The following is a 26,547-nucleotide window of genomic DNA, read 5'->3' on the forward strand; positions in this document are numbered from 1 at the left end:
CAGTTTTGAGCCCCTTATTTAAGAAAGGATGTGCTGACATTCAAAAGAGCTCAGCAGAGGTTCACGAGAATGATTCCGGGAATAAAAGGGTTATCATATAAGCACCGATTGAAGCTCTGGGCCTGTAGTCACTGGGGAGGGGAAGGAATGAAATTTCCTTGAAACCTACCAAATGCTGAAAAGCCCAGATAGAGTGGATGTGAAGAGGAGGTTTCTTTTGCTGGGGCTGTCTAGGACCAGAGAGCACAGCTGCAAAATAGTGGGACGTCCATTTAGGACAAAGATGAGGTGGAATTTCTTTAGCCAGAGGACAGTGAATCTGTGGAATTCATTGCCATGGGTGGCTGTGGAGGTCAGGTCACTCAATGTCTTTAAGGTGGAGGTTGATAGGTTCTTAATTAGTCAGGGCGTGAAAGGAGGAGGCAGGAGAATGGGGTTGAGAGGGAATTGGATCAGCCATAATGAAATGGCAGAGCAGATTGCATTGGCCCAATGGCTTAATTCTGCTCCTAGATCTTATGGTCTTCATAAAAATATAGCCATTTGCACATAGCTATAAAAAGTTCATTTCAATGTTATTACTGCTAATATATCAGGACTCCCACAAACCTTAATGATGAAAAATAGCTTTAAAAGATGGTGAAAATTAGGAAAGTTACATTCAGGTCACAAACAATGAATTACCATCACAAAATATTTTGTTACCTACCTGGAACCTTTCAAAACTCTTGTACCATTTCTCTTCGACATTGCTGTGCTTCTTATATTCCGAACATGCTTCAACATCCATGCTCGAAGTTTTGTGAGACAACTGTACTCTGACATAACAACTCTTGGCCAAGGATTGCAATCAGCTATATCCAAAGCTGCAATGGCTAGAGCTCTCCCTATCTGAAAAAATAAGTGGAACACAAAGCTATTCAACAGAGCAAATAATACCTTTTAGATAAAAGCCATAGCTCTCCTCCTTTCCCAGTCTCTTCAAATAGATAATTCTCATTCCATTCAAATGGCTGACCAAGCACAAGATCAGATTTACCAAGTCAAGTATCTATTCCATACTTCTGGAACCTTTGAACTTGCAATTTTCTCAGTCACTCAATCCAGAAGATAAATAACTATAAGATTATTAACTAACTCTTATATTATTCAATTCTATGCCTCAGATTCAGTCTATTATTTATTTGTTTCCTGGATAGTGTCATCAAGAAAATGTTGAATTCTTTCCATGAAGTTCAAAGTAAATATATTACCAAAGTACAGACATATCACTATATACTACCCTGAGATTCATTTCCTTCCAGACTTTCACAGAAGGAATACAATATAATCAATGAAAACCTACACACAAAGACTGACAAACCACCAATGTGCAAAAGACCAGCTATGCAAATACAAAGAAAAACAAATACTAATAAAATTGAGAACACGAGTTGCAGTGTCCTTGAAGCGATTCCATAGGTTGTGTTGAATGATCAGTTCAGTGTTGAGGTGAATGAAGTTTCTGGAGCATGTTGTTTGAAGGGCAATAACTGTTCCCAAACCTGGTGGTGTGGGACCTAAGGTCCCTGTACCTTGTTCCCAATGGCAGCAATGAGAAGAGAGCATGGCCTGGGGAGTGGGATTCTTTGATAATGGATGCCGTTTTCTGGTGGCAGCGCTCTTTTTTAGATGTGCTCAGAAATGGGGAGGCCTTTTCCTGTGATGGATTAGGATGTATCCCCCACGTTTTGTAGGTTTTTCCATTCTTGGCCATTGGTGTTTCCATACCAGGCCATGATGCAACCAATCAGGATATTCTCCACTGTGCATCTATAGAAGTTCTTCAAAATTCTAGATGATATGCCAAATCTGTGCAAACTTCGAAGAAAGTAGAGGCACTACTGTGCCTTCTTTGTAATGGCACTTGCGTGCTGCTTCCAGGACAGATCCTCTGAAGTAGCAACACCAAGGAATTTAAAGTTATGGGCCGTCTCCACCTCCAATCCCTTAATTAAGACTGGCTTATGGATATCCAGTTCCTACCTCCTGTAGTCAATAATCAGATGTTTGGTTTTGCTGATCTTGAGTGAAAGGTTGTTATGGTACCATTCAACCAGATTTTCAATCGCCTTCCTATATGCCAATTTGTCACCACCTTAAATTTGTACTTCAAGCTACTTTGCTGATTAGTTTTCCCTAATCACATGAACATTAACACATAAGCCATTCACTGTGGCCCATTTCAGTGACATACACCTGATACCATTACCAAATATATTCTACTATAAGACAAGGAGTTTGACTTTCTCCGACATTAAAATATCTCAGAATTTTACATCTCATATTCATTACAATCCATTTGAAAAACTGAGTTCTGACTTCCTCATTTGATCTCCGCTCAAGATGACAATTACCATTAAGACTATAAGCTACAGCAGTGTTTTCAACTGACTCACTAGTTTCCACACTTTGTTGTTTCAGAACCCCACCTACAATTATTCCACATTCAGATATCTAAGCCAGAGATACCCATTTAATTTATATTTTGCCAATTTAAAGTCTAATTCTTTGGAATACTGAATTACTCTGGAGCTACATCCTGGTTACGGTGTAATTATCATTCCTTGTGCATCAAAAACAATGAGCCTATTATGGATGTTCTTTAGTTTAAGAAATTCACATGCCTTGGAGAGCTTTGGCATTACTTATTTTTAGTAGTTGAATTGTCAGGACAATTTACAAAATGTTATTAGAACAGTGTCATTAAATACAAAAATCAGCCAATGCCTTTTAAAGACAATTAGAAAGCATTAACGCATTCTGACCATGAAAACGTTTTTTGCTACTTCAAATTTGTGAAGCTTTCTGCACTCACCTTTATTATAAAGTGAATAACTTCTAGCAAAAGTAAAACATGCCCTGTTAAGCATAAAATTACATTACTTTATTAAATTACTACTGTTTCAAGATGTATATCTGTCTGTGTAATTGCAATACTTGCCTACTACCCACTTGGGCAGCCTAAATATTTAACTGAATAATTTTCCTTATCAGTTAGAACAAGAAACATCTGGGCTGAAGTCAAGTACAAGTATCATGAATTAACAAAGTACGTATTGTGAACTGAAAATAATGTCTATGCCTGTATTGTGTGTAGTCTCATTTCCTCAAATGTATTTTTCCCCCATTTCGCTGCAATCTCCTTCAATTGTGTTAGTCCCAGGTTACATAATTTACAATAATTAACTATTCTAATTTATTCTGTCAAGTTTAAGCCTTGTGCACTTCAGCAAAGATTCTTTAATCTGATTGATTAAAGATCTTCACTGATATTTGTTCTTCTCACACCTGGCACAGCTCCTTTGTAAAGGCAACGTGTTTGAAATGAATTAAAAATACGTGATGTTGCCCACTCATCACTGCATAACAGAAAGTCTATGAAGTCTCTGGACAACTATTAAATGTTCTGGATGGAGAGGGACATTTTTCATTGACAACCTCAAAATCCTGGTTATTCATTTATACTTTTCCAAAAAAACAAATAATTATCAATGATGCTGTGTGTCTGTACTGAATGCAACTATAACTTAAATATTATTTTAAACTACAATATTGCCAAAATCATAAATTTGTGAATACTTAAAGTACACACTGTAAATCTGTAATTTCACATACTTGCTCAAAGACTTCTATAGTGTATTTAGGAGGAAAGGTAGGTACTGGTGGTGGAGTTGCTCGTCCATTATCATGGCATGCAGGAGGGACTGAATTCACGTAACGGCCTGTGTTGTAATTGCATTCCAAAGTATAGCTGCTGAATAGAATACAAAAATTCAGAAGAATAGAATAGATTATGGAAACATTCTTCTGCAAGATTAATATTCAATTAAGTGGTTAAGCTGACAAGTAAGAAAAACCACTATGAATTACTCAGTTTTTCTTTCATATAATACAGGACAATCAGTCTTAAGTCTATCATACAAGAATCATCTATCACAATCAAATAAGTCATAAAAAGAAAAATATACCGAGCAGCACCATAACATTCCAGATATGCTTATGCTCACAAAGCCACGCCATGATTAGAATCAATTTAACATTTAGATAAGTGGCACCATCTTCCCCAAAATTAAAGTGACAAAATTCCAAATAGCTAAACTTTACAAGTAGCTTTCAATGCAGTCCATTATGAAAAACTTGTACAAGATAATTGACTTTAAATTAAGAATGGATTTCAAAGTTTTGTCAACAGAGAAAGCAGAATGTTTTATTGATTAATATATCAACTCCTATTTGTATTTCATTATGTCCAACAGGTCAGATAATAGTATTACCAAGTTTGAAAGTAAAAGCTTTGGAAAATTTTATACACACTGAAGAAAATGTGCTCATTTTGAATATAAGTATTTAGGCCAAATTGAACAGTTTTTTAAAACAACTTCAAATTTGAAAAATGTAATACTTTCAGCTTTCCATGTTTGTAATGCCAGATAATGTAAACCATGCAAAATTTGGTTTCCAATCCAAATTTGGTGAATAAACAAGCCGCCAATAAAGTAAACTATAAAACCGAACATGATAAGTTTTATCAAGATTTTAAGCATTTCCAAAGAATATTTGTATCCAATCCAATTTATGAGCTCATTAAACATCCTATCACCTGTGAATAATTCCTGTGGCTTTGTAAATTGCCACTCTGCCACTTCCTTCTTTAGACTGTCCATCCCTTTTATCTTTGGCATACATGTTTCTCTCAGAGAAATTACAAGCCGCAAAATCAAAGTGAGCTGAGTTCATGGATATCAACTTTGGAAACAACATATTCTCTACCTGCAGAGACAACAGAAACAATGCAGTTATCAAATATAATTCTAGGTTTTGTAATGACAGCAGACCGAGACCTTGGTTTGGAAATGTTCCTAGTCATAATGAGCAAGCCTGTTAGTGAGAAAGATAAGTGTAAGCTCTTGATTCATAAGGTCCATGAGACCTTGAAGTATACAGATGTAAGCCATCAAGGAAGGTGATAACTTGTTTTCTTTTTCAAAGATGAGCAAAACCATTTTGGTTGGCAAAGTAAACTCTTGACTGATAAGATTTTCTGAAACAAGTGAGACCAGTTCACAAGATCTTCCCTATATGTCTATTATTACGAAATAATTCATTTTAGAATTGTAGCTGATTGGTATGTATAGATTAGAAAATAAGCACATGATTTCTATTTTATTTAAGTGTAAACAGTGAGCAAGCTTACTGGACTTCTGTCCTCCGACCGAATCCAGCCCGGTTGTCATAAGTTGGAGTCCTCGATGAGAAGGGCGCAAAAATCGCTAAGGAATTAATTATTCTGTACTTTGTTTTAGACTTGTAGCTTTGTTAATCCTTTGCATAACTTAGTAGAAGGGCATGGGACATGTTCTTTTATTAATTATTTTACACATTGCTTTAGACTTAGTGTTTTATTTCCCTTCATGTTTCTTTTTCTTTTCACTTCTACTCTAATAAAATACCCTGCAGCAACTTACGAGTGTTCCTTCTCCTTCATTGACCTAAATTCTTGTAACCTGCCTATCATTCCCTTACACACAGGTATGCAGAAAGTGCAGGAAGCCCTCGTGCTTGTTCCCTTTTCAAAACTGGTATTCTGTGTTGGACACCGTTGAGGTCAGGTCTCCCAGAAAAAAGCAGCAAAAACCTAGTTTTTGACACTATGGAAGTCTTTGCTGCATAGAAAGGAAAATTAAGGCTACAGAGTGACAATGTTAGAGGATTCTATCAATGGTGGTGGGGGGGAGGAGTGGAGAAGAGGCAGCTACATAAACAAGATTCTAGGACAATACTGCCTTCCTGGGGCTATAGTCAAGGTGTCAATTGCAGGGCTTTCTGAAGGTGATGGTAATGTCAACTAGTCAGAACAGAAAGTAAAATCCATGTTAGGGGAATACAAAGCTAAAATGCATTTAATTTAATGCAAAGAATCTAAATAAGATTAACTTAAAACTTTAATATGTGGGAACCATGATATTGCTGCCATCACTGAGACATGATTAAAAGATGGACAGGCCTGGCAACTCAATATCTCGGAATTCAGAATACTCAGGCAAGACAGAAGAAGTAATTATAAAAAAACTGGATTCAAAATTGGCTCGGAGGTAGGAAACAGAGGATGGTGGTTAATGGTTGTTTTTGCAGCATGGAGGCTAGTGACTCGTGTACCACAGGGGGTGGAGTCTTCTCTTTACCATGTAACTGCAGCTTGACATCCTATAAAGGATGTCATCCCAGAGCTCTGTGAATATGAAGCACAGCAGTGGATCAAACTGACAGAGTTAGCACAAAAAAACCAAGAGTATTCAGTTGGTAAAACAGCATATGTAGAGATACAGATAACATTTCATGTCCCTTGATCAGAGCTAGGAAAAATTACAAATAAAATATGGTGAAAGTTGCAGCAAAATAGTGAGGGATGGGGATTAGAAAATAGTTATTTGTGATAATTATTTATAAAAAACGATACTTTTAAAAATTGCAGAAGGAAACTAAGGTGGTCATTCAGAAGGAAAGGATGAATTATGAAAGGAAGCTGGCGACTAGTATCAAAGATAGATAGATAGAGGACAAACACAAAACGACGCTGGAGATATTGTAATGAGAGATGCAGAGATGGCAGAGAAATTGAATGCGTATTTTGCATCAGTCTTCACAGTGGAAAACATCTGCAGTATACCTGACATTCAAGAGTGTCAGGAAAGTGCAGTGAAAATTACGACTGAGCAGGTGCTCAGGAAGCTCAATGGCCTGAGGGTGGATCTCCTGGACCTGATGGAATGCACCCTCGGGTTCTGAAGGAAGTAGCTGGAGAGACTGTGGAGGCATTAACGATGATCTTTCAAGAATTGATAGATTCTAGCATTGTACCAGATGACTGGAAAATTGCAAATGTTACTCTGCTATTTAAGAAGGGTGGGAGGCAGCAGAAAGGAATCTATAGACCTGCTAGCCTGACATCAGTGGTTGGGAAGTTGTTGGAATCCATTATTAGGGATGAGATTACGGATGATCTGGAGGCACAAGGCAAGATAGGCCGTAGCCAGCATGGTTTCCTGAAAGGAAAATCCTGTCTGACAAACCTGCCGCAATTCTTTGAGGAAATTACAAGCAAGATAGACAAAGGAGATGTAGTAGACGTGGTGTACTTGGGTTTTCCAGAAGGTCTTTGATAAGGTGCCACACATGAGGCTGCCTGGCAAGATAAGAGCCCATGGAATTACAGGGAAGTTACTAGCATGGGTGGAACATTGGCTGGTCGGCAGAAAACAGAGAGTGGGAATAAAGGGATCCTATTCTTGATATCAATGATACAAAGATAGTTGGAATAGCAGGTAGTGTTGAGGAAACAAAGCCTGCAGGGAAAATTAGATAGTTTAGGAGAATGGGCAAAGAAGTGGCAAATGTGGGTGGTAAATCTGTGGAATTTGTTGCCATGAGTGGCTGTGGAGGACAAGTCATTGGGTGCATTTAAGGCAGAGATAGATAGGTTCTTGATTAGCCAGGGCATCAAAGGGTATGAGATGAAGGCAGGGAGTGGGGATGACTGGAAGAATTGGATCAGCCCATGAATGAATGGCGGAGTATACTCGATGGGCCGAATGGCCTACTTCTGCTCCTATATCTTATGGTCTTATGATGGTGTGGAAACCTGCTAGTTGACAGTGTGCTGAAGGCATGTGAATTACAGGTGGTTTGTCTGGAGTGGTGTGCATAAAGAAAGATGAATAACAACAGGAGACAAAAATAAAAGGCATTCAAAAGCTGCCAGTAGTTCTGGGATCTCTGCACTTGACAGCATGCTTGTTGAAGCCTTGGTCACATTTTCATTTAAACAAGTGAATTCTAGCAGAAACATGCAAAAGTTTGCAAATGCTGGACATCTAAGCAACAGTCACAAAATGCTAGAGGGACTCAGAAAGCCAGGCAGCATTTATGGAGAAGAGTAAACAATCAATGTCTCAGGCCAAGACCCTTCATTAGGACCGGGAAAAAAAAGTCAGATCAAGAAGTTGTGGGGGGAGGGGGGGCGGTGGTGGAGGAAGTAATACAAGGCGGTAGGTAATAAATGAAATTGGGAAAGGGAAGGTGTGAAATAATGGAAGTAGACTGGTGAAAGACATAATGGGCTGGAGAAGGGGAAATCTGATGGGAGGGGTTAGAAAACCATGGAAGAAAGGGAAAGAGGAGGAGCACCAGTGGAAAGGTGATGATATGTGAGGTGAAAGAGGAAAACAGGAATGAGGGAATGATGAAGCAGGGGGGGTGGAGTGGCAATTACTGGAAACTCAAGAAGTCAATGTTCATGCCATCAATTTAAAGACTACCCAGACGGAATAAATGGTTTTGCTCCTCCAGCTTGACTGTGGTCTCATCGCAACAGTAGAGGAGGCCATGAACTGACATGATGGAATGGGAATGGGTAGTGGAATTAAAATGTGTGGCCATCGGGAGATCCCACTTTTTCTGGCAGGCGGAACATGGGTGCTCGGCAAAGTGGTATTTTAATCTACATCGGGTCTTACTGGTATAAAGGAGGCCAAACCAGGAGCATCAGATACAGTAGATGACCCCAACAGACTCACAGGTAAGTGTCACCTCATCTGGAAGGACTGTATGGGGCCCTAGAATGGTAGTGAGGGAGGAGGTGTAGGACTTGTTCCGCTCGCAAGGATAAGTGCCAGAAAGGAGATCAGTGGGGAGGGATTAATGGACAAGGGAGTCACGTAGGGAGCGATCCCTGTGGAAAGTGTAAAGTGGGGGTGGGGAAGGGAAAGATGTGCTTGGTGATGGGATCCCATTGGAGATGGAGCATTGTGTGCTGGATGCGGAGGCTAGTGGGATAGTAGGTGAAGACAAGAGGCACCCTATCCCTGGTGGGGTGACGGGAGGATAGGGTGATTGGAGGCATGCGTGAAATGGAAGAGTTGCAGGTCAGTGCAGCATTGATGGTGAAGGAAGGAAAGCCCCCTTTCTTTGAAAAAGGGGGCCATCCCATTAGTTCTGGAATGAAAAGCCTCACCCTGAGGGCAGATGTGGCAGAGATAGAGGAACTGAGAGAAGCTCATGGCATTTTGACAAGTAACAGGATGAAGAAAAGGTGAAGTCCAGGTAGCAGTGGCAATCAGTGGGTTTATAAAAGATATCAGTAAACTGTCTACAGAGATAGAGACAGAGACAGATCAAGAAAAGGGAAGGAGGTGTCGAAAATGGACCAGGTAAATTTGACAGGAGGCTGGAAGATGAAGGCAAAGTCGATTAAGTCGATGAGCTCAGCACGAGTGCAGATTCCTTCTCCAGCTCTTTATTTCTTTCACCAATCAACTTCCAAAGCTCTTTACTTCAGACCTCCCCCCTCCCAGATTCACCTATCACCTACCACCTTGTACTTCTTTCTTCCCCTCCCCCACCTTCTTGCTCTGACTTCTCATCTTTTCTTCTCCATCCTGATGAAGGGTCTCAGTCCAAAATGTTGACCATTTACTCTTCTCCATATATGCTGCCTGGCCTTCTGAGTTCCTCCAGCATTTTGTGTATGTTCCTTAAGTAAATTCTAGCAGTGCCTTTCAACAATCTACTTACTGCAAACTCTTGTACATTCACATCCAAATCAATTATTTAAGTAATGAATAACAAGAAAGATGCTAGTTTTCTCTTTAGTTATATATTTTCAGATTTTTTAGCTCCTTGTTTTTAAAAAACTTTTAAACTAAAATAGTTTTCAATGATGCTAATGTCAAAGACAAAGACATTCAAATAACTGTCAAAGTCTCCAACATTTGGTGTCAAGGATTAGCCAGCTGAAAAAGTTTCCAGGTACACTTTTAAAGACAACAGCTCTTCAATGGACTACTCAAAGTCCTAATTCCATTCAGCTAATGTGGAGTTTGTGCACCACCCTTCTTCCTGCAGTAAATGACCAGCTCTTTTGTTTTGCTGACATTTAAGGGAAAGGTTACTGTCATAACATCCATGTCACTGGATTCTTATCTTCTTCTTGCACCGTGACTCATCATTGAGGTTCGTCTCACTGTGATAGTGTCATCTTAAAATTTGTAGATGAAGTTAGAGCATAATCTGGCCATGCAGGCCTTACTTTATAGGGAGTAGAGTTAGTGGTTAAGGATGCAGTCTTATGGGGTGCCAGTGCTGAGGATAATTGTGGTGGAGGTGTTGCTGCCTGTCCTTACTGATTGTGATCTGTTAGGAGATGAATAATACTGAAGGCAGAGTTGATACTCCTTTAGGGTACAGTTCTGCAAAGGACCTGCATTATGTAATTTTATTTTAATTACATTCTAAAGGGAATTAGGTTTCTATCTTTTGAACATACCTCAAGAATTCTGTATTATTAGTTTACCATCCACTTCAGAGTACAACAGATTTGTGATGTCATTAACATTCTTTCCACCATGATCGCAGTGTGAAGCATCCACTAAAAGAAATGGCTGACATTCCTAAATGTTGGACTGAACAAAAACCCAGCTAAGGTATTGATAATGTGATAGTGAACACTACCTTTAGCCAACTATTCCAGAACAGTTACAATACTGGCAGCCAGTCTGACAAATTACCTCCCAGTTGTTCTTCTGTTAATCACCAGAAAAGTGACGGAAGCTATCATCAACTTTCAAGATCAATCCAGGACAAGCAAAAAAGAACTAATGGAAGAATAGAAAAGTGGTAATGCTGATACTATACAAAAATCTTGCTTATAGTACTCTGTCTCATGTTGTTGCCCTTCTGAATCTAGTGTTTAGAGTTAGTGCCTAGTGCTTAAAGTTTGAGTGTTTAGAATTATGAAGAATAAAACAAGACAGTCCTTAATATTTCTGGAATTAAGAGTCAAAAATACAAGAGCCAATACTAAAGAATTGTAATACAAGAGCTTCTTTCTAGAGTTGGGGTTATGGAATCCATTGCCTAGATTTGTGATCAAAGCAAAATTAACTCCACCAAGCAAACACAGTATTTAAAAGAAATCAAATAAAGTTACCGTTGGCTCATGCATGCAATGTCCCAAGCAATCATTCAAAAACAGACAATGGAAACTAACCTGGTTACTTTCAGATGGAAGACAATTTCCATACATAAAACAACCGCGCTTTGAAGCATGTCCATGCAAGTCCACATAGTAGGCAATCCCACTCTCATGAGGAGGAATGTGCTCTGCATTTTCTGAAGAGTCAGAAGTATCAATTGCTTTCTCATTGAGTGTATCTTCACCATTCGACGTATTAATTTTCTCACAGTGTGATTCTGGAAACAACTGTTTATCATTATTTTGGCTTTGAATCAATGGACCTATTTGGTCATAGTCTTTAAAGGAAATGAGGCGGTCCACTTCACTGTTTGCAACATTCTTGAAATTTTTGCTTTTCTCCAACTCTGACAATGAGATCTCAGAGGAAATTGAAGGGTTATTGACGGAATGATTCAAGTTTTTTGTCCATAAAGGACCATTGGACAAAAATGACGAGAACATTTTCAATTCACAATTGTCCGAAGGCACACGATTGTTGACGTGGTGATAGAGGATGACTGCACGTGCCGCATAAATTGAAGGATGCAAATGAAAATCTGGATTCATATAGAAACGATTCAGATTCACACCTCTAGAATCAGTCCTGGCAAATACAAAGCACGTCAGATTAAAACAAAGATGATTTGTTTTGATTAAATTGTTAATTCAAGTCTCCATAAGACCATGAACAGAATTAGACATTCGGACCATCAAACCTGCTCTGTCATTTTATCATGGCTGATCCCAAATCCCACTGAACCCCATACACCTGGCTCTTCGCCATATCCTTTGATGCCCTGACCAATCAGGAAACAACCAAATTCCGCCTTAAATATACCCACGGACTTGGCCTCCACTGCAGTGTGTGGCAGAGCATTCACTACTCTCTGGCTAAAAAAAAATTCCTCCTCACTTCTGTTCTAAAAGGTCGTCTCTCAATTTTAAGATTGTACCCTTTAGTTCTGGATAGCCCCACCACAGGAAACATCCTCTCCACATCCACTCGATCTGGTCCTTTTTCCTTTGTAGTAGCAATGGCACTCACTTCTGCTCCCTGACACTCACAGACCTCTGGAACACTGCTAATGTCTTCCACAGTGAAGACAGATGCTAAGTACTCATTAAGTTCATCTGCCATTTCTTTGTTCCCTATTACTACCTCACCCGCATCATCTCTAGTGGTTCAATATCAACTCTCAACTCCCTTTTACTCTTTATATAACTGAAAAAAACTTCTGGTATCCTGCTTTATATTATTGGCTAGTTTGCCCTCATATTTAATCTTTTCCCTTCTTATAGCTTTTTTAGTTGTCTTTTGTTGGATTTTAAAAGCTTCCCAATCATCCAACTTCCCACTCACTTTTGCTACCTTGTATGCTCTTTCCTTGGCTTTGATGCAGTCCTTAACCTCCCTTGCCAACCATGGTTGTCTGCCCCTGCCATTTGAGAACAACTTCTTCTGTGGGACCTATCTATCCTGCGCCTCATGAACTATTCCCTGAAACTTCAGCCATCTCTGTTCTACTGTCATCCACACCAGTATCCTCTTCCAATCCATCTGAGCAAGCTTTCTCTCACATCTTTGTAATTCCCTTTATTCTATTGTGATACCGATATATGTGACTCATGCTTCTCCCTCTCAAGCTGCAGTATGAATTCAATCATATTGTGATCACTGTCTCCAAGGGTTTCTTTCCAATAACTTCTCTAATAAGATTTGGGTTACTACACATAGCCAATCTAACATTTTTTCCCATGTAGGCTCAAGCACAAACTTTCAACAAAAGCTTCGAAAGCAATCTCAACCCCACATCTTGGCTACTATTTGGAGGCCTATATTTTTTTCCATTATATTTTTTTAACCCTTGCAGCTTAACTCCACACACTAGGATTCAACAATCTCTGATGCTATGTCACCCCTTCCTAAAGATGTAATTCCATCTCTTACCAACAAAGCAGTACAGTGCCTATGCCCTCCTGCCTGTCCTTTCAATACAACACATATCCTTTGATGTTAGGCTCCCAACTACAGCCTTCTTTCAGCCATGACTCAGTGATGCCCACAATGTAATACTGAGCAATCTCTAATTGCACCAAGAGTTTGCCCACCTTATTCCAAATGCTGTGCACATTTAAATACAGCATCTTCAGTCCTACATTCTTCGCCCTTCTGAATTTTGCCTCTATGGTACAATTTCACTCTTTGCTTTGTCTGCATTTGTACCCAATCATTAGCTTGTCCTTCCTTACATTCATGTTACATCCATCATCTACTTGTAAACCTGCTGGCTAATACTCAGCTCAATCATACCAGTTCCCAGCATAATACAGATTAGCCAAGAGAATGAAAGGAAACAAATTAATTATAGACTTTTCTTTAATGCTTCAAGCAATTAAATATTTACTAGCTTACCGATAATGTCCCCTCACTACACCATCTGGATTCAACATGGGTATAAGTTTAAAGACATACATTCGCCTCAACATCCGGGCACGAAGATCATCAGCTCGCAAAATAAATTCCAGAAAACCATTGAACACAAAACTGGAGGGAGTTTCACCAGGATGCACACGACTGCTGAGGAAAAATACCTAAAATAGAAGACAATCACTTTATATTTGTCAATTTATCAAATATGTTCTAGATGCATATAATTTGAAGCAACAACTGACAAATATAAAATAACTCCAGAACAGTGAACATTTGTTCACTTATTAACAAATTCTAAGTTATAGCATTGCTAATTCTGAACATTAATCATCAACACCCAATGTACACCACTCAGGGGACTGGTTAAGAGAGATTTTAAAAGTTTTTTAAAAAAAGAGTTGGAGAGAAAACACTTTAAACTGCACTCGCCTGTACCCAATTCTCTATTTCTTCTTGTTTAGATTTCCTGTTTGGTGTTGCCTTCATATGTTGAACAGATATCCTGAAACCTCTATCCCCAGGAATTGCTGCATTTGTAAGTCTGTCAGTCTCAGAATATGAAGCCCCAAGTAAGTACAACGTGCTAATTCTAGGCAATTACAAAATGGGCAAGAATAAAGATAGAGTAAGCAGAGGCTATAATTTTACTTTCAAATTATTAATGGTAACTAAATCAAACAATTTATCATTTATTGTAGTAAACAGAACTGTAGTAATGTACATTAATTGATGTACCTCAATTAGCTAATTAGCCAATCAATAATACTTGGCAGCAGCCGGTAAAAGTAATTAAGGTCAGTTGTCTGTGTTGCTTGGATTTCGAGCATCTGCAGATTTTCTTGTGCAGGGTCATTTCTGAGGGTTGAGGTGAAGTGGTGGAGTAAATAGCCCAGATGTCGGGACAGCAACTCCTTATGTTTAAAAAAAAGGTTTCACATTGAAGAAATAAGTAATGTTCTGGGTGCAGCTATGCTGAAAGGAAGAGAACTACTGAGGCTTTGGTTAGGGAGGCTAAGGTGCGATTCATGTTCAGGTAAGGTTCAGGATGTAGGAAATCAGGGAAACCTCCAATGTTCTTGATGATAAAACCTACAAAAAGTGCACCTGGCTGCAGCTCCTTAGAGAACTGGAGATGGATGAACTGTGTATCATTTGGAAGGCTTTGGCAACGCCATAGGAAATCTAAACAGGAAGAAATAGAGAATTGGGTTTAAAGTGTTTTCTCTCCAACTCTTTTTTTTTACTTTTAAAATCTCCCTTAACCAGTCCCCCTGAGTGGTGTGCATTGGGTGTTGATGATTAATGTAATTATACTGCTTTGGCTAATGTTGGGAGTATGACCTACAAGTGGAAAGCCAGTGGTCAGGTAGTCACACCTAGGTTGCAAGTAAGTGGCTGACAATCAGGAGAGAGAAAAGGAATAGGCAGTCAGTGTGGGGCACCCCTATGGCTGTTACCCTCAATAATTATACTGCTTTGGCTAATGTTGGGAGTATGACCTACAAGGGGAAAGCCAGTGGTCAAGTTACCGGCACTGAATCTGGCTCTGTGGCTCAGAAAGGAAGGAGCATAAGACGGTTTTGTTTCAGACTCAAGTCTTTGAGCATTTTGCCCATCTTATGGACAAAAAAACCTTATGGACCACTTAAGGAGTAGACTGTAATAGAGGATTCATTGGTTATGGGAACAGACAAGCAAATTCTGTGGATGAGGACAAGTTTCCTGGATGGTATGTTAGTTCCCTGGTGTTGGGGTTAGATGTCTCTGATTAAGGTCACAGCATTAACAGAGAGGGTGAGCATCCAGAGGTCCTGGTATATGTTGCTACCCACAATATAAATTGGAAAAGGGATGAATCCTGAATTGTGAATATGGGGTAGAAAGTAAAAAGCATGACCTCAAGGGTATTAAGCTTTGGAAAACCTAGGATGATATGGCAGATGAATATGAAACTAAAGAGTAGGTGCAGAGAGCAGGGTTTCAGATATGTGGATCATTGGGGATATCTTCTGGGAAAGATGTGATCGGTACAAAAGGGATGGCTTGCACATGGACTCTGGAGGGATCAACATCCTTGCAGGCAGGTTTGCTAGAACTGTTGGGAAGGGTTTAAACTAAGTTGCCAGGGGGATGGGAACCACAGTGCTAAATCAGATGATGGAGAAGTTGACGTAAAGATAGAGGCAATTTGCAACATAATTTAGAACATAAATTGGAAATAGATTTACTCAGGAAGATACAGAACAGAAATCTGAGGTTGTTTAGGAAACACTTAGGAGGAGTTCTGGATATGTTTACTCACTGAGACAGGGAAAGGATAGTATGGTGAAGGAACCATGGTCAAGATGCAGAACATTTAGTCAAGAGGAAGAAGGGAGCATACTTTAAGATTAAGGAAATAAAAATCAGATAAGGCCCCAAGGTAGTCAGAAAGAAGCTTAAAAAGGGATTCAACAGCTGGAAGGGGACATGAGAAAACCTTGGCAGGTAGCACTGAGGAAAATACCAAGGTGTTTTACAAGTATAAGAAAAACAGGATGATAACTAGAGGGAGGATAGGACTGCTCAGGGATAAAGGGGTAAACATTCCTGAAGGTAGGGGAGGTCCCTTACTTCAGTGCTCACTAGCCTTTCTAGTTGGTTGTTGTACGTGCATATTGGCATTGGTATGTCCCAGGGCAACAAGTCCCTTTAATCTGTAATTATATTCAACCATTCAAAGTGCAATAATATATTTATTATGTTTATTTTCAAGCCACTATCAAGTCTTCCAATCAAGCTAGTGTCTGAATTGTAACCATAAAGCCCAAATTCTTACATGGTTTCTTCTGAAATGATTTAAAAATACCTTCCACTAAAGTAGAGAAAAGGGAATCCAATCGGCAATAATTTAAAAATTGCTAGTTTCCCACATATACTACACCATTTTCTACTATTGTTTCTAACTGACCTATCATTCTATTCAATATTATTCCTTCTCTCTTGAATGGATATGTATCCACTGAGTAATAAAGTCAAATTCCAAAGTATATGGAATTCTAGGTTTGATTTTTGACCTCCATCTACCAGCACTGAAGCCACCTTCTTAATCAATGAGATGTTGGTTATAAGGTAAACATGCATTATTCACATTCATTTATGGAGTTATTAGAGTACTAATCTTTTGCATGCTAATTTCTTGAAATATCACATTGACACTAAACCCATGCTTCCCCAATGCTTCTAGAATTTTGCTGCATCTTCTACCATGGAAGTTTTCAACTCTGCTATATTCTACCATTTTAATTTTTCCATTCACAGCTTATAAATGATCCATGCTCATTTCTACAAATGGTAGGAAATCATGAACAAAAGGCCAAGATTTTAGAAGTTTGGGCCAGATCATTTGGGAATGAAATCAGGAAGTAATTATCAAAAAGAATGTCAGCAGCTTGGAATTTTCTCTTTAAAAATAGCATGGAGGCTGAGTAAATTGAATTTCTTCAGCAGTTCTTAGTAAGGAACATAAGAGCATAGACATAAGAGCAGAATTAGGTCATTTGGCCCACCAAGTCTGCTCCACCATTCAATCACGGTTGATCCTTTTTACTCCTTCTTAGCCCCACACGCCGGCATTCTCCCAGTAATGTTTGATGCCATGTCCAATCAAGAACCTATCAAGCTCTGCCTTAAATAAACCCAATGACCTGGCCTCCACAGCCACAAAAGCATAACCTGTAATAGTACAAAAAAATCATCCACCTTATTTCTTGTACCCCATGCATTGAGATCTAACACTTTAAGTACTGTATTTGCTACCCTTTTTGATTCTGCATCACTGATACTCACGCTGCTGGCTGCAATTTTGTCCTATCATCTGCCTAACCCTGACAGTCTGACTGCATGCTATCTTTGCTTTTTTTTTTAAAAATCACTGTCCTATCCTGAGTCCCTTCACTACAGTTCCCACCTCCCTGCCAAATTAGTTTAAAACCTCCCCAACTGCTCTAACAAACCAGCCATCAGGTTCAGGTACAGGTTATACCTCCCCCAGAAGAGATCCCAATGATCTAAGAACTGAAGCCCTGCCCTCTGCACCAGCTTCTTAGCCACACATTAATCTGCCAAATCATCCTGTTCTACCCTCACTGGTGTATGGCACAGGCAGCAATCCAGAAATTACAACCCTGGAGGTCCTACTCAGCTTTCTGCCTAGCTCTCTAAATTCTCTTTTCAGGGCCTCTTTGCTTTTCCTTCCCATGTCATTGATACCAATAAGTACCAAGACATCTGGCTGCTCTCCCTCCCCCTCCAAAATGCTGAGGACATGATCTGAGATGTCCCTGACCCTGGCACCTGGAAGGCAACATATCACTCAAGTGTTCCATTCATGTCGACAGAATCTGCTGTCTGTTCTCCTGACTATTGAGTTCATGAATCAAGGTGGCTCAAGTTTCAAGGAATTTGTGATTTAAAACAATGACAGGGAATCTAATGGCTTGCAAATTATCCTTTAGCCACAGTGCAAATAAACTAGAGAAAGAAATTTATTAGAATTTTGACTGTTGTAAGAATGCATAAGAGAAAAGCTCTTAAAACATTCTTCTTCCTCTGAGACAAGGAGATTGTAAAGAAGCAAAAGGGCAATTTCATGGAGGATTTCAAATCTTTGGCAATAAGACAAATAAGACAATCTCCTTGCATCAGCAAGGGAGATGAGGCTGAGTACAGGGCTACAGTGGGAAACTTTGTCACATGGTGCGGGTGTCAGATACCCTGTGCCAATAGGCTGGTCCTGGACTTATTTCCACTTGGCATGATTAACTTATTATTATTTAATTATTTATGGTTTTATATTGTTATATTTCTTCACTATTCTTGGTTGGTGCGGCTGTAACGAAACCCAATTTCCCCTCGGGATCAATAAAGTATGTCTGTCTGTCTGTCTATTATCCTGGATGTCAACATTTCAGAGTATCTATTAATGTAATGCTGAAGAAGGCACAGAAGCAGCTAATACTTCATCAGGATTTTAAGGAGATTTGATATGGCATCAAAGACCAGCAAATTTCGACAGATGTATGGTAGAGAATGGTAGGGCTGATTGCATTACAGCCTAGTATGGAGGCTGCAAAGCACAGGATTAAAAGATAATGCAGAGGGTTGTAGACTCAGCCTGCTCCATCCTGGTCACAAGCTTCCCCACTGTCAAGGACATCTTCAAAAGATGGTGCCTCAAGGTGGCAGGATTCATCAATAAGGACCCTCACCATTTGGGTCATACCCACTTCTAGGTCTGTGAGATTCATAAAAACTGGTTGCGTTGATGATAAAGTCTAACCCTGACAACCTGCTGAAATATTTGCATGATTCTTTACCTCATTGAAACTTGATACCTTTCAGATAGCTGGAGAGATGAGCAGTTGAGTTCTTAAAAAAAATAAGATCTAACAATTACTCATTCGTATTAAAAATGAACAGTTATGTAATGATACATAATATACGTCAATAAATAAAAAGCAATATTACACAAAAGTCTTCATAAAATGAGTTCGACTATTTTCTTACTTGTTTTCCAGAGAACAGATGTGGCCGAGAAATGGAATGGTCTGGAAAAAGATTTTCCAGTCTTGGTTCACATTCAACCATCATTCCGTGGCATGAAGAAATTGTGATGAGGTCAACACGTAGATTGTCCAGAGAGTAACACAGAGGCTCACGGTGATAATAAATAGTATCATCAGGGCTGAAAATATTGTTATGACAAGTTAATTTCTTCACAAAATTAAACCGCTTTAAAAGGCACACAATGTCAAAAGAAAGCAATGGTTAATTCAAATTACTTTTCAATTTACAGAGATATGGATAAAGAGACTCCACTGTAGAACTTAAGGAGAACTTCAAATTCTGGCCTGCAGTCTGTGGTAGCTTTGTAACACAATGGACATCAGCACAAGAAATACCATTAAGAGTTATACAAGTTAAACATACAGAAAAAAAAATGGTGCCATAATAGGTTACAACAGCTACAACCACAGAAACAGGAGCTGGCCATTTCAGCTTAGGAATACCTTACGCTAGACAGATATATTGTTGATCTTCTACAATGGTCCATATATCTACCCTTTCCTCAAAAATCATTTCCAATACCTTCGGCGAAGTGTTTTACTCAGTAAACATTCGGAAGATTTTAAACTGATTGATGCCTAAATCTTTAGCTGCATACATTGGAACTTTTGAAAATTTTAAGTGATTCTGCTTATTTATTCACCTCCAGGGTCCTGATTGTAACCCTTTAAGACTTAACATGAATTTAAAACTTGAAATTTTAGTTTTAACTCTTAAAAGAAAATCATTAACTACAATTCTAATTACCTGTGCTGTCCAAATTGCTTTTCCAATTCACACACATTTTAAAAGATACAAAGTCTTGGGGACAGATGTGAATGTATAAAAAAAATTGCAATAGCACATCTTTCAATAAAGCCCTACATATTATTTAGGTAACAGGGTTAGCAACAGACAGAGGCTGGGACACTATTTTTCAGGAAAATCTTCAAGAAAATGCTGAGTCACGACCATTTTGCATTTTAGCAATTGCTATTTCCCGCTATGACCTTGATCATTCTGGACTTGAGCTGCTACCCTGACATGCTCCATCACAACTCTTGCCTGTTTGCATTTTTTTTCCCTAGAAGTACAGAGCTAGCATCTGCATCTGACAGGTGCTTGGCAGGGTCAACAAATGAATAGGACTGCTACTTCTATGCCAGCCCTTAATGGTGTGCAATCATCCAGACGCTCACTTCAGAGTACAATTTCACCACAAGGTTCTATGATTGTACAGTGATCATCAGCTATGCAATTATTGATATCCAACATGTCTTGGACTTACAATTTTTATTTTGTATATGCAGTAAATCATTGAGTTACAAATGCCCAACACCCATGGGCTCTTGCTAGAACTATCAGCCAGCATGACTTGGCCTAATATATCCTCTGAAGTTCACACCTAAAATATCCTCTGAAGTTCACACCAATTCCCCAACAAGTATTTGATGCTTCTATCAAAATAACAACTTCTACATTTTGTCTGGATATGCATATATTATTGATTTCATACTGGCATCACTCAACTTATATCCATCCCTTGGCCTAAAGCTACAAATGTTAAATTTTATCTTGGCCATAATAAAAAACAATACTACCAATTTATTATAATACAATACGGGCAACATAAATCTGGCAATATTTAACCTGATTTCAGCATGAATACTAGGTACTGTAAATTAAATTTCAATTATAAATCCAATCAAATAATATAGATCATTCTACAGTCAAAAAAAGTTGACTCAAATTTTTTCCAAGAGATTCTTTGTAGAAATTCAAAAGGACAAGTTGGTCCAAGGAGCCTGTTTCCGTGCTGTATGACCACAGCTCTAAAAAACTAAACCATTAGTAATTTCATTGTAAATTTCATAATTAAAACTCATCTCTCACAACTGCTTAGTCAGTAGCAAAACTGTAGTCACCTAATTCATATGCATTTTCGTATTATGCAACAAATTGCTAAGTTATGCAACAAGCCCAAAGATAATCATAACTTACAGATGGGAAGTGCTATTTTGGATTGGTAAGACTTATTCCAAAGACAGCTACTACTGTACATATTTTCTACCACTACGTCAAGAAATAATAGAGTTGATCTCTTTCCCTCTATTCATTTTAAATCAATATTGTCCAGATCCCATCTGATTTGCATAACCAAGACTGAACCACTGCTTATTCAGTTAATCATCCCACTTAAGCATTTATTATTTAGAATCACTGGTCTTGATTTTGATAACAAGTCAAAAAAAAGTCTGCAAGTTCTAGTTACCGAAAATCCCAGTACTCCGAAGCAGTGAAAGGGAAACATTTTGTCTATTAGCAAGATAATTGTCAGCACCTAACTAGAGTAACAAGTTTAACCAAACTTCTACAATTTCAGAACATCATAGAGTACTTCACAGTTAATTCTTACTTTTAAAATGTAATTATTTGTAACTGAGCTAGTACAGAAAAAAGCCCAGAAAAAAGAGCATTAAAATAGCAACCCACTTGTTTGGTGATAACCTGATATCACCAAGTTCAACCTCTCATTCAAAAAAAGGTACTTCAGACATGTCCTCTGTATTTTGCTAGTGCCATCCTGGATTGTGCATTAAAATCACTCAAGAAGGACTTGACTATGAATTTCGCCATATAGATAGGAACATTACCACTGAACCAAAATTGTCACTGATAGGCAAGACTAAGAAAAATAGTAAGGAAACAAAATTTACCCAAGAGATTCTGGTTGGATTTTTTTGTCCAAAATGTGAAAAATATCATCTTTAATTTGGAACAGAACCTATAAACAGGTTAAAAATCACAAGCAAGACTGAGCAAAACACAATGATTCTTTCCTGTTCCTCTCACAAACTTCAAGTCTCAGCTATTGACTGGAACAGACCTTTAACGTAAGTTTAGTTTTTCTACAGACTTAAAGACAGTCTGGACATTAATTAATTGAATACACAGTCCTAAAGCTGAAAGACAATAGTATATTCCTACTCATCAAATCCAAACAGTAATAAAACATTCAATTATGGATTATGCAACTGATTTTCCAACAGAATAATTGCATTTTCATGTAAATCATTTGGAAGACTAATTGCACTAAGAATAATCTGTTGGTACTTTGTACAGTACCTGTTTATAGTCAGCCGTTTACAATATTCAAATCTTTCGTCCAGTTGCATCAACATTTCCTGACATTCAGCATATGTGAATGGAAAACAAAATGCAAAGTAGGTAGTTGCTCCACGGTATTCAAGAAAGCGATGCATGAAAGAGAGAATAAATTGGTTTTCCACCATCTGAATTGAAAGAAAATGGAGAGAAATAAAGGAATAAGAAAAAAAATTGGCATCTTCTATGTAGATGAATTGCACCAATTCAAATATCAAATATGCATATCAAAGAGAAACAAGTTGATTAGCAATATCTGTTGTTACATACCCCGTAACTGGGTGTCTTACCAGCAAAGACAGAAGTATCTGTTGGAGTCTGGTGGTACTATTTTCAACAGTGTTTATTAGTAAAATATACAAATCAATATCAATGCAAATATACAGATAATACACGTTAGCAATACTAAGCCTAAAAGTGTGGGTATAATAATAATCAATAATAAACAAGCTCTATCGTTGTCTAGGGGATAATGAATTGTCACATGGAAATATAAAGTTCAGTTCAGTTCATGCAGGCTGAGGTAGTTGTTGGTCGATGTGTTGTAATTGTTGGAGAGAGAGAGAGAGAGAGAGAGAGAGAGAGGGCGATCAAACAGTGACAGCTATTGTCTTGCAAACCTTCCTTTACAGTCTTGATCCGTTGATGTGTTTTTATGGCCATTCAAGGATGACCCCTCTGTCCTTTAGCTAGACCGTTCTTCCATGGTGGACTCGTCACCCAGGCAAGGGTGGACACACACACAAGCCCCCACCGGCCTTGCTATAAACACTGTGAGTTAAAATTGACCGATCCTTCGTTCGGTCTCCGATGCCCCACACTTTCTCATGGGTTTCTGATGCTCACTAATGTGTCTCCTGATGCGTCTCTTGGTGTGTCTGAGGGGTGTCACCCCAGACCTCACTTTTATCCCCACTCACGGGGTCTCAGGTGTCAATCAGTTTTGAATGGCTTAGCCCATCAAACCAGCCCACTCCGGCTGTCCACTGAGGAATTTTAATAAACAGAATAGTACCAAGTAAACAGCCCTCTCCAGAGCCGCAAGTCTTACAGGAGTCATAATATGGTCTCTCTCCCCCAGTGTTATCAGCAGCAGATGTTCCAATTTGTTTTGTTCTTATCTGTGTCTCTCTCTCATTCTCTCTCATGAGCAGCGTGGTAACAGTAACAGTTTGTGATTCTCCCAGGGGAGGGGACATGGGCAACTCTGCACCCTTCTGCCCATCAGAGCTGTTCATCTTTCGTAACTCTGTCGTAACATTTAATTAGAGGTAAGTTAGCACAAACACTGACCCTGCTCATCTTATAACTCCAACCTTGGGTTTGATTAAAGAAAATTTGTTTCATATAATCTAATGAAACAATCATGCAAAGATCCTTCAAATGTATATACTTAGTTAGAAAAGATGAACTCTTCTTGAAGAGGCATTAAAAACAAATAAGCTTATGCTGAAAAGTTAACTCTGTTTCCCCCTTCTCAGATTCTTCCTGGTTTACTCAATATCTCCATATATTATTGTTTAAATTGTATTAAATTGTTAATTTACTCATCAACTTCTCAGCAATTAAAATTACAACAAAGGGAGGCAATTTTTAGTGACCAGCGTTAACACCAAATTTGAAAATAAATAGATTGTTTCTTTCCTTCAGGCACTAAATTGTTCCACATTTAAAAAAGACACTTAGCAAACTTTTATTCCCATCTGTTCAAGAACAGCCAATGAATTACCTGCAATATTTTCTCTCCTGTTAATTCACAGTGTCCTTTGGGAATCACCTGGGCCATTTCCTATTTTTCATAGATATACTACCTCTATATTTACCAAGAACGTCCACTTCAAACTCTAACACTATCCAGCTTCACTCCCGCGACAGCTCCTTTCTTGTTCAAACTTTGTCAAGATCACAAACTTGACTATTTTGAGGCATCAATTAATGGATTCAATCCATCAACCTGGAGTTACCTATTTTCTTGCCCCATCTAAACATTTAATCTACCATGCAGTTGGTGACCTATTTGCTAAGTTGAATACCTCAAATTTAAAAATCTCATTCCAGTTTTCAAATGCCATACAAAATCACAGCCTCATCTTCATATCTTCCACCAGGCACTGCAGTATTGCAGCAGTTAGCATGACACTATTCCAGCTTGAAGTGTAGGAGTTTGGGGTTCAATGCCAGCATCCTGACCCTCATGACAAGTTACCATAACCCATAATAAATGCACAACACAAAGTACAATACAGACAGACAGAATTAGATACATGGCTCCTACTTACTAGCCCCTAAATATTACACACTAATAATTACAACTACACACAACAAAAATAGAAGAAATGAAATTTTCAAGGATAAACACCTTAACATTGATGCAAATAATCTTTTTTTTCTCTTCTTCAGGTCAAGTCATGTAACAGGTCTGAGGTTACCAGCATTTAGTCCAATATAGAGTGATCTTTACCACCAGTAAGTAAGTCAAGTAAAAGTCATGAAGCTTCTAGAATCAGATTTAATATCACTGTCATGAGATTTGTTAACTTAGCAGCAGCAGTACAGTCCAATATATTATAATATAGAAAAACATAAGTGAAACAATTAAAAATATATTTATATATATACACAGCTAAATTTTAAAATTAGTGCAGAAACAGAAATAATAAAGTGAGTTAGTGTTCATGGGTTCAATGTCCATTTAGGAATCGGATGGCAGAGGGGAAGAAGCTGTTCCTGAATTGCTTAGTGTGTGCCTTCAGGCTTCCAGACCTCCTTCCTGCTGGTAACAATGAGAAGAGGGCATGTCCTAGATGATGGGGGTCCTTAATGGTGGACGCCACCTTTCTAAGTCACCACTTCTTGAAGACGTCCTGGATACTATTGAGGCTAGTACCCAAGATGGAGCTAATTTCTATAACTTTCTGTAGCTTCTTTTGATCCTGTGCAGTAGCCCCCTGCCTTCTTTCCACCCCTCCATCCCCTAATACCAGACAGTGAGAGCTGAAGCTCCTCAAATCTCTGCCTCCTGTAGAAGACAGATCTTAGTCTTAGGCCTGTCCAGACAGCTGGTCTTGGTATTGATGCACACCTGTCGTACACATCCTCTTCTTTTTGGAAAGACCTGAATGACTATTCTGATGATCCATGAATTGTGAGGTACTGTCTGATCAACTAAAAGAAGTCTCTTGGGAGGAAATTGCCCTTTATACCTGACCATTTCTGATGTTCCTGTAACTGTGGTAAGTAGTCCTTGACCCACCATTTCCAAAACAAGTTTGACATGTATTGGACCTGCTTCCATCATCAACAAGCATAAATTTATTCCTTTTGGAAATTCTTTAGGTCTTCAGAAGCAACAGAAGGTGAGAGTTAATGTTTCCAAATCATTGGGAAATACTAATCAATCCTTAGTAATTGGATGGCCATTGATAAGCCTTTACTTCATGAAGGACTGTGCGGAAAACCTCTTCATCAAGGTTCTGTACCTTCATGAGGGAAACCGAGAACCATTCCCACATAACTGATCAACCTTTCCCATGATCTTCTGTGATGTGAACAAGCCAGGGGGTTAAAAATCCACTTAATTCCTTTCTGAAGGAGGGCATCACTGATCCATGAATGGTTCCACTTCTCAGTGGCTTCTCTCAACATCTCCATCTCGTTGACAATTAACACTGGCACTCCACAGGGAGGCGCGCTTCGCTCACTGCTCTACTCTCTCTACAGCCATTACTGTGTAGCTAAGCATAGCTCAAACAGCACCTATAAATTTGCTGATGATACAACCATTGCTGGCAGAATTTCAGATTGTGAGAAAGGGCATACCAGTTAGTTGAGTAGTGTCTCAGCAACAAACTTGCACTCAACACCAGCAAGACCATAGAGCTAATTGTAGACCTCAGGAAGGGCAGAACAAGGAAACACAAAACAATACACAAAAATTGCTGGTGGAACACAGCAGGCCAGGCAGCATCTATAGGGAGAAGCGCTGTCGACGTTTCAGGCCGAGACCCTTCGTCAGGACTAACCGAAAGGAAAGATAGTAAGAGATTTGAAAGTAGTGGGGGGAGGGGGAAATGCGAAATGATAGGAGAAGACCGGAGGGGGCGGGATGAAGCTAAGAGCTGGAAAGGTGATTGGCGAAAGTGATACAGAGCTGGAGAAGGGAAAGGATCATGGGACGGGAGGCCTCAGGAGAAAGAAAGGAGGTGGGGGAGCACCAGAGGGAGATGGAGAACAGGCAAACAACTAAATATATCAGGGATGGGGTAAGAAGGGGAGGAGGGGCATTAACGGAAGTTAGAGAAGCCAATGTTCA

The 26,547-nt window shown here is 39.0% G+C and overlaps 1 protein-coding gene across 10 annotated transcripts in view; it reads right to left on the minus strand.

Moving 5' to 3' along the window:
• Window positions 1-26,547, minus strand: part of agbl5 (AGBL carboxypeptidase 5) — a 135,875-nt gene that overhangs the window by 82,620 nt on the left and 26,708 nt on the right. For 8 of the 10 annotated variants that reach the window (XM_073057053.1, XM_073057051.1, XM_073057049.1 and 5 more), the window contains exons 4-10: window positions 22,197-22,363; window positions 19,032-19,209; window positions 13,467-13,645; window positions 11,087-11,657; window positions 4,643-4,812; window positions 3,658-3,796; window positions 710-891 (exon numbers count right to left, since the gene is read on the minus strand). In XM_073057053.1, coding sequence (XP_072913154.1) covers window positions 710-891; window positions 3,658-3,796; window positions 4,643-4,812; window positions 11,087-11,657; window positions 13,467-13,645; window positions 19,032-19,209; window positions 22,197-22,363 — 1,586 coding nt within the window. The remainder of the gene's footprint in view (window positions 1-709; window positions 892-3,657; window positions 3,797-4,642; window positions 4,813-11,086; window positions 11,658-13,466; window positions 13,646-19,031; window positions 19,210-22,196; window positions 22,364-26,547) is intronic. The other 2 variants (XM_073057056.1, XM_073057048.1) reach the window with 1 other exon arrangement.

The sequence above is a fragment of the Hemitrygon akajei genome, chromosome 9 (genome assembly GCF_048418815.1).
Source record: "Hemitrygon akajei chromosome 9, sHemAka1.3, whole genome shotgun sequence".
Lineage (NCBI taxonomy): Eukaryota > Metazoa > Chordata > Chondrichthyes > Myliobatiformes > Dasyatidae > Hemitrygon > Hemitrygon akajei.